This window comes from Sturnus vulgaris, chromosome 12, assembly GCF_052056855.1.
Source record: "Sturnus vulgaris isolate bStuVul1 chromosome 12, bStuVul1.hap1, whole genome shotgun sequence".
Taxonomy (NCBI): Eukaryota; Metazoa; Chordata; class Aves; order Passeriformes; family Sturnidae; genus Sturnus; species Sturnus vulgaris.
In genome coordinates this window covers 20,391,891-20,404,480 of record NC_142254.1, presented here as the reverse complement: position 1 = coordinate 20,404,480, position 12,590 = coordinate 20,391,891, and the positions used below count along the sequence as shown (strand labels likewise).

Here is a 12,590-nt window from a genome sequence, read left to right as displayed (position 1 = left end):
TGGATGGATGGATGGATGGATGGATGGATGGATGGATGGATGGATGGATGAACATCTAGATGACCACAGAAGCTGCTGTTCCTCTGCTGCTTTCCTCCAGTCCCCAAGGTTTGATTTTGCTCATAGGATCATGGGATGGTTTGGGTTGGAAAGGACCTTAAAGCCCATCCTGTTCCACCCCTGCCATGGGCAGGGACACCTTCCACTATCCCAGGTTGCTCCAAAACCCATCCAACCTTACCTTGGACACTTCCAGGGATCCAGGGGCGGCCACAGCTTCTCTGGGCACCTTGTGCTCATGCTAAACAATGTCTTCCTCCCCTCTTTTCTGCTCCCCTCCCCTCTGAGCAGCACGTGAGTGTTTGGAGGCTGCCTCTCACCTGGCAGGGCCTGGCACAGCTGGGGAGGCTCAGCAGGGACAGGAGCCAGATGCCCACAGGCGTTTTTCCTTTGGCCTCTGAGGGCTCGGTGCCACTTGGATGTATGACAGCAGGTGGAAACCCAGCAGTCTCCCTGGAAATGGCTAGAGGGGACTTTGATCTAAGCAGCTCTGTCAACAGCTTTAATACAATAAAAATAATCAAATTCACTCGGATGGAAATGAGAGATGGAGGGATCGGCAGACAGCAGCACAAATCCCAGGCAATGAAGAGGATGGGAGCAGCAGCACATCCCCCCTGCACCCCCAGCAGTTCAGAGGCTTCTCAGAGGAGCCACAGTCTTGAATTCATCAAAGTCACTGTTATTTTTTCCCCTTTTTTTGGACAGGGCTTGGAACAACCTGGGACAGTGGAAGGTGTCCCTGCCCATGGCAGGGGGTGGGATGGGATAAGCTTTAAGGTCTCTTCCCATCCAAATCATTCCATAATTCTGTGAAACCTCAGCCCTGAGGGACTTGGCCACCAGCTGCAGCCTGGAGGTCACTGGTGGGGACACCCCCAAGGGTTGGCAGAGAGCTGAACGCTGGCACAGAGTCGGGAATGTTTTGGGAACACCGTGTGCTGCCATTCAGCCTCGCCTGTAAAACACTCACCTGGCTGACCTGGAAGTGGCAGATACAGGGAATTACAGCCTGGCAGTGGCCAGGATTCACCTCTGGATCCTGCCAGTTTGGTTTTGGCTTCAGGGTAACCAATCTGTGCTTCACGGGGATAATTCCCCCCTCCAGATCTAATCCCTGTGGCAGGACACAACCCCTTCCATTCCCTCAAGGGTTTTCCACCACCACAGGACATTTGCCACCTCTGAGTGATCTCCAGAGGCTGCTGATGAGGCTGGGACAGGCAGGGTGAGGATGGGGCCATGGCATTGCTCCTGGCACTGCTGGATAAATGAGGCTTGGGAAAAACCTGATATCCATGAGAGACAGAGCACGAGGCAGGAGAGGAAAGGAAGGAACTGGGATAGGGATGGGGAAGGGAGTTCATACCCCTGCTCAAGGGAAGGGGGACATCAGGGAGGTCACCTGGCTGCTGGGGTGTCCAAGCACCCCTTGACCCACCCTGAACTCCCCACTGCTGTCACTGCTCCCCTCCGTTGTCTCCAGCTCTGAGCTTTGCTCGGTTGGCGAAAGGGTTAAGTTTAATTTATACTGATTTCTATTTAATATCATTCTCTCCCCGTAGGAGCCGGCAGCTGTGAGCTGATTGTAGTCCCTCATTATGCAGTCTGTATCACTAATGGCCTGTGACAAAGGCATGCCATCTTCCCGGCCTTACCCCCGAGAGCCAATTAAACACACATACTCCCTTCCTGTTTGCGGCGCATTACAATGAAATTAAACTGAATTTCAAAATCATTTTCTCCTAAAGACATCTCTTTGCAATAATTAATGCACGCTATTCCTTTGCAGCTGAAATATTCATCAGGAGTGTTGACTAAAAAAAAAAAAAAAAAATTTTTTTTAAAGCTGATTGCCCTGCACCCCACGTGAGGGCTGGTGATGCTCCGTGGTACCCGCCTGGCTTGGGGACTCGTGGTGACACTGCTGGCAGAGTGAGCTCTGCTTCGGGAGAACAATTAGAATAAATCACAGCTTCTTCAGGAACCATCAATAAATCAGGTTACACAGAAGGCATCAGAAATGCAGCCTGACTCCTGTCACCACAGCACTGCTAACACACAGTAAAGAGGGGGGGAATGGGGAAATCAGAGCTGTGGATATCATGGGATCAGAGAATCCCAGAATCACTGAGGTTGGAAAAGACCTCCAAGGTCATCAAGTCCAACCTGTGCCTGATCCCCACCTTGTCACCAGCCCAGAGCACTGAGTGCCACATCCAGGCATTCCTTGGACACCTCCAGGGATGGGGACTCCAGCACCTCCCTGGGCAGTCCCTGCCAATGAACAACCCATGAAGAAATTCCTCCTGTCCAACCTGAGCCTCCCCTGGCACAGCCTGAGGCCATTTCCTCAAATCATGGTAGCCTGGAAGGAGAGCCCAGCCCCCACCTGGCTGCACCCTCCTCTCAGGGGGTTGTAGCTGGTAGTTAATGATTCTGTGACACAATCCCTGTGTAAATTGAGACAAATCCCACCTGTCTGCTAAGCTGAATTCCCAGGGAAACATCCAGCAGTGCCATTTCATGCTTAGGAGCAAAGGACCCCAAACACCTCCCATTACCTGGCAACACAAAGCCCCTTCCTGAGCCAGTGTTTGGAAGCACATGCAGCCTGCCAGCCCCAGTTCCAACCCTCTCCAGTGCTGTGCCCCAACCCAGAGCTGCTGTCCCCTGTCCCCTGGGGGATCTGTTCCCATACCTGTTCTGAACCATCCATCGGGCGTGAAGGCGTCCGCGGTTTCCTTGGGTCTGTTCCAGTACTCTCGGAACACGGAGGGGCCCTTCACCAGCAGCTCCCCCTCTTGTCCCTCCAGGCCTGGCGTCACCTAGGACAGCACACAGAGAGTGCATTTCCCTGTCACCTGTGCCCCAGCAGCGTGGCAGGTGGAGGGTGACATGCAGGACCCACACCATGGGCTTTGCCAAGCTCCAGCACACCCTGCCCAGCTGCACGAGCTCCCTCCTCAGGTGGGAAGGCTCCTCCAGGTGCTTCTGATATTCCAAAGCACTGGAAATAAGCAGCTGTGTTATATAAAAACAAGAATTGCCACCCTGGAACTTCAGGACAGGGATGAGGCCTTCCAGCTGCTGGGAGAGAGGTCACCCATGCAGACGTGCAGGAAGTGCTCTTGGGAAAGGGATGGTCCTTTCTGACCCTTCCAGGGATCCAGGAGCAGCCACAGCATCTCTGGGACCCTGTGCCAGGGCCTCAGCACCCTCACAGCCAGGAATTCCTTCCCAATATCCCATCTAAACCCATTCTCTGTAAGATGAAGTCCACGACCAAGGCGTGCAAAGGCACAGCTGGGATGGAAGGGTGCTGTGGGATGTGCCTGCTCCATCCCTCCACGGAGAACAGCTCAGTTACAGGAATTCCAAGCCACTCTCCCAGGCACTTTGTACTCGAGCTGCTGCAATGGCCAGGATCCATCTGGGACCCCGAAAATCAGCAGTGCCAGAAACAGGGCCACGAGGGAAAGCTGTAATAGCAGTGCTGGAGAGCCAGGCAGTCCCAGGGCAGGGCAGGCTCTCTGCAGCCTCTGATGGAAACTAAGCTTCCCTAATGGAAAACGCTTAGAAAACTGCTTCTAAGGCATCATTCTAAAGTATTTTCTTCCTAATGTCCTGTCCTGGAGGATGGAGGATATGTCTGCACACACAGCCCAGGCTTCCAGAGCTCTGGTTGGGCATCAGTTCCCTTCCTGGAAGATGCTACAGGGAAGAAAAGTTGTTAATGGCAATGAGGAATTTTGCTGAGTGATGGCAAGGTGGGGATGGTGCTGGGTGAGTTCTCCCCACGGATCTGAAAGATGGAGCTGAAGTCCAGACCATCCATGAGAGAAACCTGAGGTCTGGAGGGCCTGGAGCAAAACTCCACACCTGCAGCAGCAAAGGGCACAAAGAGGCACAAAAAAGGGCACAAGAAGCACGAAGTCCCCATGGATAAGCGTGGCAGGGACACGGTGGGTGACACAGAGGGACCAGCAAGGCTGGTTTCAGGGCTCTTAGAGGCTGTGTGGAGTTTTATGATGCAGCTCTTTCTTCTCACTCTTTTTCCTTCTGGTCCAGCAGCTTCCCTGAGTAGTGTCCTGGTGTTCAGGCTCCTTCCCACTTCCCAAAAGGGCAGAGCTAAGAACCTGCAAACAGCTCCCTGAGCTTCACCTGCACACCCTGCCAGGCTCTGGCGTCTTCTTGTCAGTGCTGAGCACAAGAAGAGCTGTAAATCCGTCTGCTACAAACCCCTCCAGCCCCATCCTGGCCACGATTCCACGGTGCCAGTTACCTGCACAGCCCCAGGGATCAATCCTGCCCAGTGTTTACCTGCACAGTGCCACGGCTGGTGTGAATCAAGCCTTGAACCCGCTCCAAAGTTCTTGTCATATCAAGCCCGATTTTGGCAGCGGCTCAAGCCACATCTTATCTCGAGCAGAGCCCCTTGGCAGCAGGCACCTCCCTGTTGTGTAATTTAATGATGTTATGGCTGCCTTGCAAACAGTAAAACAGAGAGGCCGTGACGTTATCTTAATAGGATTTCGCTTGCTGCACTCGGGATGTCACCAGCACAGGGACACAAACCACGCCAGCAGCAGCTCCCCAACAGCAGCAACTCCAATTCAAGGTTCATGGAATTTACCTCCTCCAAGCCCTTGTGCCTGGATCCCTCTGCAATCCCAGCTACAGCACACTGGGGTTTCTTTCTTTTCTCCCTCCAGTCTTGTTGTTCCTGCAGGGCTCCACGGCAGGAGCAGCACATTGCTGAATGATCTCCCCCTCTCCCAGTGCTGCTGGATCCCAAAAATTTGAGATTTCTGTGCTTCCAGGCACAGACCCCCCTGGAAAACACTGCTCTGAAACCTTGGAGAAGGCTTGGAAATATGAATAATGAGTTAAAAATCACAAACGTGTAGTGGGTTAGATGTGTGTATTTTCACTGGGTGATGGGTTTTAAATTTGAAGTTTTTGTAGTATAGTGGTAGATATAGAACAAGATGGAAAATTTTGAGTAGTGAATTTTTCTTTGTTCATCTTCTTCTTCCATCTTCTTCACAAAACTCAAATAGTAGCCTTTAGTTACTCAAATGTCACTCTAAAAGCCATAAAAATTTATTATTAAGTAAAAAAAAAATAACGTAAGTGTTAAACTTTTATTAGTTTGTTTAACTTTAAAAAACCTTAAAGCAAGCTCAGCTATAGCCATTTTCCCTACTTTTAGCAAAAAATCAAAATTACTGTCATACTTTCTGTAATTTCTAATAAACATCCAAACCTAAACACAAAAATCATGTTTCTATTAATCCTAGCTCTAAAGAAATCCAAACAAAACTAATAACAAACCACTAATAAGTAGTGGAAAGCCTAACACACACCCTAACACACAGTGCCATATTTTAATGTTTTCCAGCAAGTTTAACACCCAGGCACAACGTGGCCCTGAGGGTTTTTTGAGAGCTCCCTGCTCCAAACCCAGTGGAGCTGGACCAGTGGCTCAGGAGATAAAATTCCATTTTCCGTGCATGGAAATAAAAAGTTGTAATAAATCCTTTGAAAGCCGAAATCTGAGGGAATAGAAAATGCCTCTTTCCCCCCTCCCCATTCCCTTTTTCCTCTTTCTTAGTTGGTTTGTAAAGAGCTGGGAATCCCTGCCTGGCACTCGGCCCTGGGATTTGCTGAAAGTGGCTCCGTGTGTTTTGCTGCGGTCTGTGCCCCACGCTCCTCTGGGAGCTGCTCAAGGAGCCCCTGATGGACTCTAATGGAATTAGGGAAAGCTCAGAGCAGCCTGGCCTTCTCTGGGAAGCAGGGAAGGCACGCTGGATTCCTAAGCAGAAACATGTGGGAGACACAGAGGGGAGGCTGAAAGGCTGGAGGTGAGGTTGGAGGAGGGGAGAGATGTTCTTGGGCTGGGGGGTTGGTAGGAGGACAGACTTTTAGGGGAAAATCCAAACACCTTCAGTTTGCACACAGGTTTTAGAGAGATCCACTTAAACTCTACCAGGTGCCTCCTGCCCCCTTCACCCCCCCAAATACTCACACAGTCATGGAAATGTCCATGGAGGAATTCACAGTTTATTCAGTGCCACCCCTGCCATGACAGGGACACTTTCCACTGTCCCAGGGTGCTCTAAACCCTGTCCAGCCCGGCCTGGGACACTTCCAGGGATCCAGAGGTAGCCACAGCTGCTCTGGGCACCCTGCCAGGGCTTCCTTCCCTCACAGGGAAGGATTTCTCCCTGATATCCCATCTGAGCCCACCCCCTTTCATTTTAAAGCCATTCCCTGTGTCCTGTCACTCCATTCCTTGTCCCCAGCCCCTCTCCAGCTCTCCTGGAGCCCCTTCTGGCACTGAAAGGGGCTCTGGGCTCACCCAGAGCCTTCTCCTGCACAGGGACCTGCAGTTGGTTTTGCAGAACTTCTTTCCTTGGGGAGCACCAAAGGCTCTGGATCATCATCTCTCAGCAGGGACCTCAAAAGGGACTTTGTAACTCCATGAAACAAAAACATTTTGACTTGTGGGAGGAAATAAATGCTTCTGCAGCCCTGCCTCCTCCCTGTTGTGCTGCTCAGCTTGGAAGTGCTTGGCATTTTTCCCCACCTTGTAAATAAATGATTACTGTGATCAAAATAATTAAGCAACTGAGCCCTTAAGTGACTAATAGAAGACAATAATTTATGTATGTGAGGTTTGTGGAAGTGACGGAGCCCTTCTACCTCTTGTGCCAGAAAAGGAACTTTTTCCTGGTGTTTGTTGGGCTTTTTTTAACAAACCAGAGCACAGGAAATGATACAACAAAGCCTGAGGGACTGATCCAGCTCTGTCCTGCACCCCAAGTCAGGCTGTGGAGAATGGACATCCTGCCAGGCTCCTCATTCCTCTGCTGGACCTGAACTGTCACCAGCACCTCCAGACACCTCCCTGTCCCCTCATCACCCCTTCAAGGCTTTGGTGGCCCAGAGCCTTGTCCCAGAATCCCAGGATCACTGAGGCTGGAAAAGAGCTTCAGGATCATTGAATCCAAGCTGTGCCCAATCCCCACCTTGTCCCCAGCCCAGAGAACTCAGTGCCACGTCCAGGTGTTCCTTGGACACCTCCCTGGGCAATCCCTGCCAAGGCCTGAGCCCCTTTTCCATGACAGAATTCCTCCTGATGCCCAGCCTGAGCCTCCCCTGGCACAACCTGAAGCTGTTCCCTCTGCTCCTGCCCCTGTTCCCTGGGAGCAGAGCCCGACCTGGGGCTGTCCCCTCCTGTCAGGGAGTTGTGCAGAGCCAGAAATTCCCCCTGAGCCTCCTTTTCTCCAGGCTGAACACAGCATCCAACAGCTCAGCCCCCCCTGGACAGGGCAGGGCAGCTCCAGGCTTGGTCCAGACTCTGCTTTTCCAGATCACACCACAGCCAGGCCTGCTGTGGGAGGTGAGGAACTGCTCACCTGCCTCCTGAAGGAAGCTGGAGATAATAACCTGCTCCCAGTGCCTTTAATAATCACCATCTCCATATTGGAATGGATGTCCTAGGACTGCGAGGTTTGTTAGAGCAATACCAAATTCCCAGGCAATCTGAACTTTCCTGCACATTCCTAATTAAAAATTCCCTGCTAAGTTGCCTGGTTTTGTAAAGGCATTATCGTTCCTCGGAGCTCTGTGTCCTGCAGCATCCACACAAGCCTGGCAGGAGGCAATTTAGACACAGAACAATTTTCCTCCTGCTGGAAAAAGGCAGATTTCTGCTCCTCAGGGACACAGCACAGAGAGAGTAAGGAAAAAAATAAAACCCCAACCTAAAAACCCCAAGCTCAGGCTGTAATCTGCGAGGCCACATTTCACATCTGTTTTTGCAATGTTAACTTTTATAAAAAGGGCTGGGAATAACACAATCTTTTCATTTTGGAGAGTTATAAATTTAAAAGCAAGGCTGGTGCACAGTGGAGCTGGAACACTGGAAGTTATTTTCAAACAACCCAACCCTCTACTTACAGCAAATGTTGCTCCACTGAAAACAAAAGTGATTGTCTATATTTTTAGGCAAGACTGATTTTTTTAAGTTACCAGCCTGATCAGCTCCAGATGATCCCAAAAGCATGACAGAAAACAAGCCAAGTTTGGGAAAGGTCAATCCTCCCTGCAGTTGTTCCATGGACACAAAACTTCTTGATCTATATTAACACCATAAATTAAATGTGCAACACTATTGCAGAGATGCCAACAGCTCTCCACGCTGCTGCTCTCATCCCTGCCTCGTCTGCAGGCTCCCTGGGATAACAAACGAGCTGAGATGTCAGCACAGCTCGCTCAGCTCTCCCCCTCAGGGGAAGGCTCCTGATGTGCCCCTGTGCCATTCTGGGCTCAGGACAGGCACAGAACCAAGCAAGGACTCGATCAGTGCCTCACCTTTGGTTTGGTTTCCATCAGCCTCCCCTAAAAAGTGCAGTTTGGGAGGCTGTGATGAGCTGGGACTGCACACACACTGCCCCACAACCTGGAACTGCCCCCTGTGCCCAGCCATCCCCTGGGGACATTCCCTGGGACAGAGACAGCTCCTGCTCTTCAGCACCTCCCCACCACGTCCACAGACACCCCAAATCTTCCCTCAGCTACAAAGAGGAATATTCTAGTGGAAGCTGTCCCTGAAAGAGATAAGGTTCATCCTTCCAACCCAAACCAGCCTGGGATGCTATGGAAGAATAAAACATCAATAAAAAGATTCACAGAGATCCTGAGGGTGCTGTGACAAGGGTGACCCCAAAGGAAACACTTGTGAAGAGATTCTTCCTGACAGATGGATTCAACTTTCCAAAGAAATATTCTCAATTCCTTATAAAAGGAATTGTGTCCCTGTGATGAGAAGAGTTTTCAGCTGAGAAATAAGGGGATATGATGCTACTGCAACCTCTGCCTCCACATTTACTGTCAGGAAGAAATAAAATAGAGCTGTGGCCACAAATGAAAAAAAAAAAATCAGAGGACAGACAGAAAGAAGGAAGGAGATATAAATATATCTGAGAATGGAATCAATGCCCAAGTTGAGTAGGGAACTGCATGTGATCAATGAGAAGCAGCTAAAATGTTTGTACAGGAACAAAAACAGACTGGGAAAGAAAGTGGAGACTCTTGAATTACTTGGGCAGGACACAAAACAGGATCCTGAGGAGATGAGAGAAATATGGCAAAAAACCCCAAAAAACCAAAAAAAACCCCAACCCTGGAACATACACAAGTGCAGTGTCCAGCACTGTGAAGGCTTTGGAAGGAGGTTTTGGAAGCAATGGAAAATGGGAATAAATGCAGAGTGTTTTTATCAAAGGTAGATTGTGCCAGAAATCCTGAGGGTTGAGGTTGCAGATAGAAGAAAAGATGCAGATCTAATCCAGACTGCCTTCAACAACATATTCCCCACACTGCCTGATGGAAGAGATGATGGAGCTGAGGAAAAGCTCCTCATGGGGGATGGAATGGGGATGCTGGAGGAAAAGTTCACCATCGAGGTACCAATACATGAGGATGGGATGGAGCAGGGACAAGAAAACCAGTGAAAAATTGGAGGAGAGATGTTTTCCATTATTCTGAAAGTTTTCCACTATTCTGGAAGTGCAGGAGCACTGAGGACAAAGAAAGAACTAGGCTGAGGTCTGAATGGGATAAAAAAAGGAGCAATCCAAGAGTTCCTTTGCTTGCTCCTCTGGGACAGATCCCCAGGTGATGACATCCTGGCCATTCCCAGGAATGCCAGGCACGGGGGGCACTGCCCATCTCTGGAGAAGAGGCAGCTGCAGCCTCACCAACTGGTCTGGGATACCTGGAGGGATGAGGAGAATCCCACAGGGGTGTCTCTGCCAAGTACCCCCCACACCCACACAGCCACAGTTTGGGGTGCCCAGTCCTCCAAGACAGCCCTGGCAGCTCAGTGGGCACCACCCCACGGGATCTGTAGGGATTTGGGATGACCAGGAGCGAGGTGGAGCCATTCCTGGTCCCCTCCACAGGGACACCAACAGCCAAAAGCTGCAGCCACAACCACGGGTGACAATTCCAGCTGCCCCCAGCCCCACAGAGGAGCTGGGAACCAGCAGCAAGCTGTGAGCAGATGGCACAGACACGGGGGGCACGGGGAGGAGGGGACAGAGATGCTGGTGGCTTTTGGGAGGGACGGCCACAGCAGAGCCGGTTCCTGTCCAGGACGACAGCTTGCATATGGATAAAGGAGATAATGACAACCTTTGGAAGGGGGGGAAGCCCTTGGCACATCGTCCTCCTGCTGCCAGCTCCTGCAAGCCATCCGTCCCCACTCTGCAGCCTCGGCACGAGGAAATTGCTGGCCATAAAAGCCCTGGCTACAGCCCTGCCTTGGCTACAGCTGTGAAGCCATTTAGCTATTGATAGCCCCCCATTGTCAGCACTAGGGCTGGGCTTTGGTGAGAGAGAGAGCAATTTGGGAAAGATGAAAAAGGAAAAAAAAAAAAAAAAAAAAAAAAGAAATCCAACAAAAATGACAACCCAAAAAACCCAACAAACAAACAAGTAAAGAAGGAGAGAGACAATACCCGACAGCTTGCAGGGTTTCCAGGCCTCTGCCAGCTGGGAAGCTGAGCGTATGAAATATGCATTGCACTGAACAAAGCAAACTGAAACGTTCAGAGCTGGGGAGCTGTAACCCTTTCCTGGGTGCCAGAGCCACGGGAGAGCTGCCAAAATTTTTTTTTTCAGGGGAAAACACTCCAGAGGAAGAAACACTCGAGGCTGTGGGTAAGGATCACTGAGCCTGAATGCAGGGGCTCAGCAGGCCTAAGGAAGGTGGAAAGCTGAGAAACTGCTCTGGATGTCAGGGGCTCCAGGAACAGGATGGGACACCCCTGACACCCATTTCCACACCTCTGCTCCCCAGTGCTGCTGGAGGAGAAAAAGGAGAAGTGTTTCTGCCAGGACTCCCAGAGCAGCATCTCCCCAGGGGACAGCTCTGCACAGGTGGGGACATTACCTGAGGAGGCTCCACCTCGCTCCTGGTCATCCCAAATCCCTGGAGAAGCCGTGGGGTGGTGCCCACTGAGCTGCCAGGGCTGTCCTGGAGGACTGGGCACCCCAAACTGTGGCTGTGTGGGTGTGGGTATTTGGCACGTGTATCCCTGTGGGATTCTCCTCATCCATCCTGGTATCCCAGACCAGTTGGTGAGGCTGCAGCTGGCTCTTCTCCAGAGATGGGCAGTGCCCCTCGTGCCTGTGACACCCATGGGACTGTCACCTCCTGCCCTTGCTGGCCTGTCACAGGTGTCCCCAGGCTGCTGTGCATCCTTGGCTGGAACAGACAGAGCAACCAGTGCAGCTGTCAGGCTGCAGCACCTCGTTTGGGGTTGGCAAAGGTCGGGTCTGACCCAGCCTGAGCCACGTGGCTCCGTGTGAAAACCAGCAAAACACCCAGAGGAAGCAGCACAGTGGCTGAAAACCTGAGCCAGTGAGAGGAACAGAGCACAGGGCTCCTGAGGGGAGACTGAAGGAAAGGAATCCAGCACTCCAATCAAGGGACAGGAGAAAACGCAGGGAAGAACAGAGATCCAGCAAACTTTCAGCTAAGTAGGATTATTGATCTTCAGGGCGTGCCAGGAACCAGCTTTGCAAATTACAGCGGTCCCCTGCTGCAAGCTCAGAGCTCAGGCAGTTACGGGATGGCAGAGCACGAACAGTCCCAGCTCCCGGCTCCTGCCACCCCCAGGCTGCTGCCTCCTCCTCCTCCTCCTCCGCTCCTGTTTGCATCGCACACGTCCAAAGGGCGCCGGCACGCAAGGGAAGGGAGCGATGCCCCCGCAGGGAGGGTGTTAGTGGGGTAGAACAGCTCGGAGAACGCCGGCTGTGCCGGGAGCAGGAGGCAGGAGCTGAGCCCAAGGCGAGCGGGGAAGGCGCTGACCCTGCGAGGCTCCGCACACGATTCCCCCGGCACGGGCAGCGCTCTCTGCTCGCTGTGCTGTCGGGAGGGCTCTGCAGGCACAGCCGAGGTGTGAACGCCTCGCAGATTGCCCCGACAGTGCCTCAGCCCCGGCACACAGAGATCACCTGCTCGAGGGAGGAGAGATGGCTCAGAGCCCAAGTCCTGCCGGGGTGCTCGGCATCCCCCTGGACCAGCCCCATGGTGCCTGAATTATGGAATCATGGAAAATCCTGAGCTGGAAGGGACCCAAAGGATCATTGATCCAACCCCAGCCCTGCACAGGCACCCCAACAATCCCATCCCGGGCACCCCTGGGAGCGTTGTCCAAACTCTCCTGGAGCTCTGTGCCCATTCCCTGGGGAGTCTGGGCAGTGCCCAGCACCCTCTGGAGGAAGAACCTTTCCCTGATCTCCAATCTAAACTTGCCTGACACAGCTCCAGCCATTCCCTGGCTCCTGTCCCTGCTCACCAGAGGGAAGAGATCAGTACCTGCCCCTCTGGGACCCCGAGGTCTCCCCTCAGCCTCCTCCAGCCCTCAAACCCTATAAGGCTCAGAAAGGAGAAGGAGAGGAAGGATTTGTTCATCCTTCTCACAGGTGTCAAAGAAAAGGCCACAGAGTTA

At 52.1% G+C, this 12,590-nt stretch overlaps 1 protein-coding gene across 2 annotated transcripts in view; it reads right to left on the bottom strand.

Moving 5' to 3' along the window:
- ACSF3 (acyl-CoA synthetase family member 3) overlaps positions 1-12,590 on the bottom strand; it is a 51,224-nt gene that overhangs the window by 15,774 nt on the left and 22,860 nt on the right. For both annotated transcript variants that reach the window (XM_014874504.2, XM_088172140.1), the window contains one exon: positions 2,762-2,888. In XM_014874504.2, the coding sequence (XP_014729990.2) occupies positions 2,762-2,888 (127 nt within the window). The remainder of the gene's footprint in view (positions 1-2,761; positions 2,889-12,590) is intronic.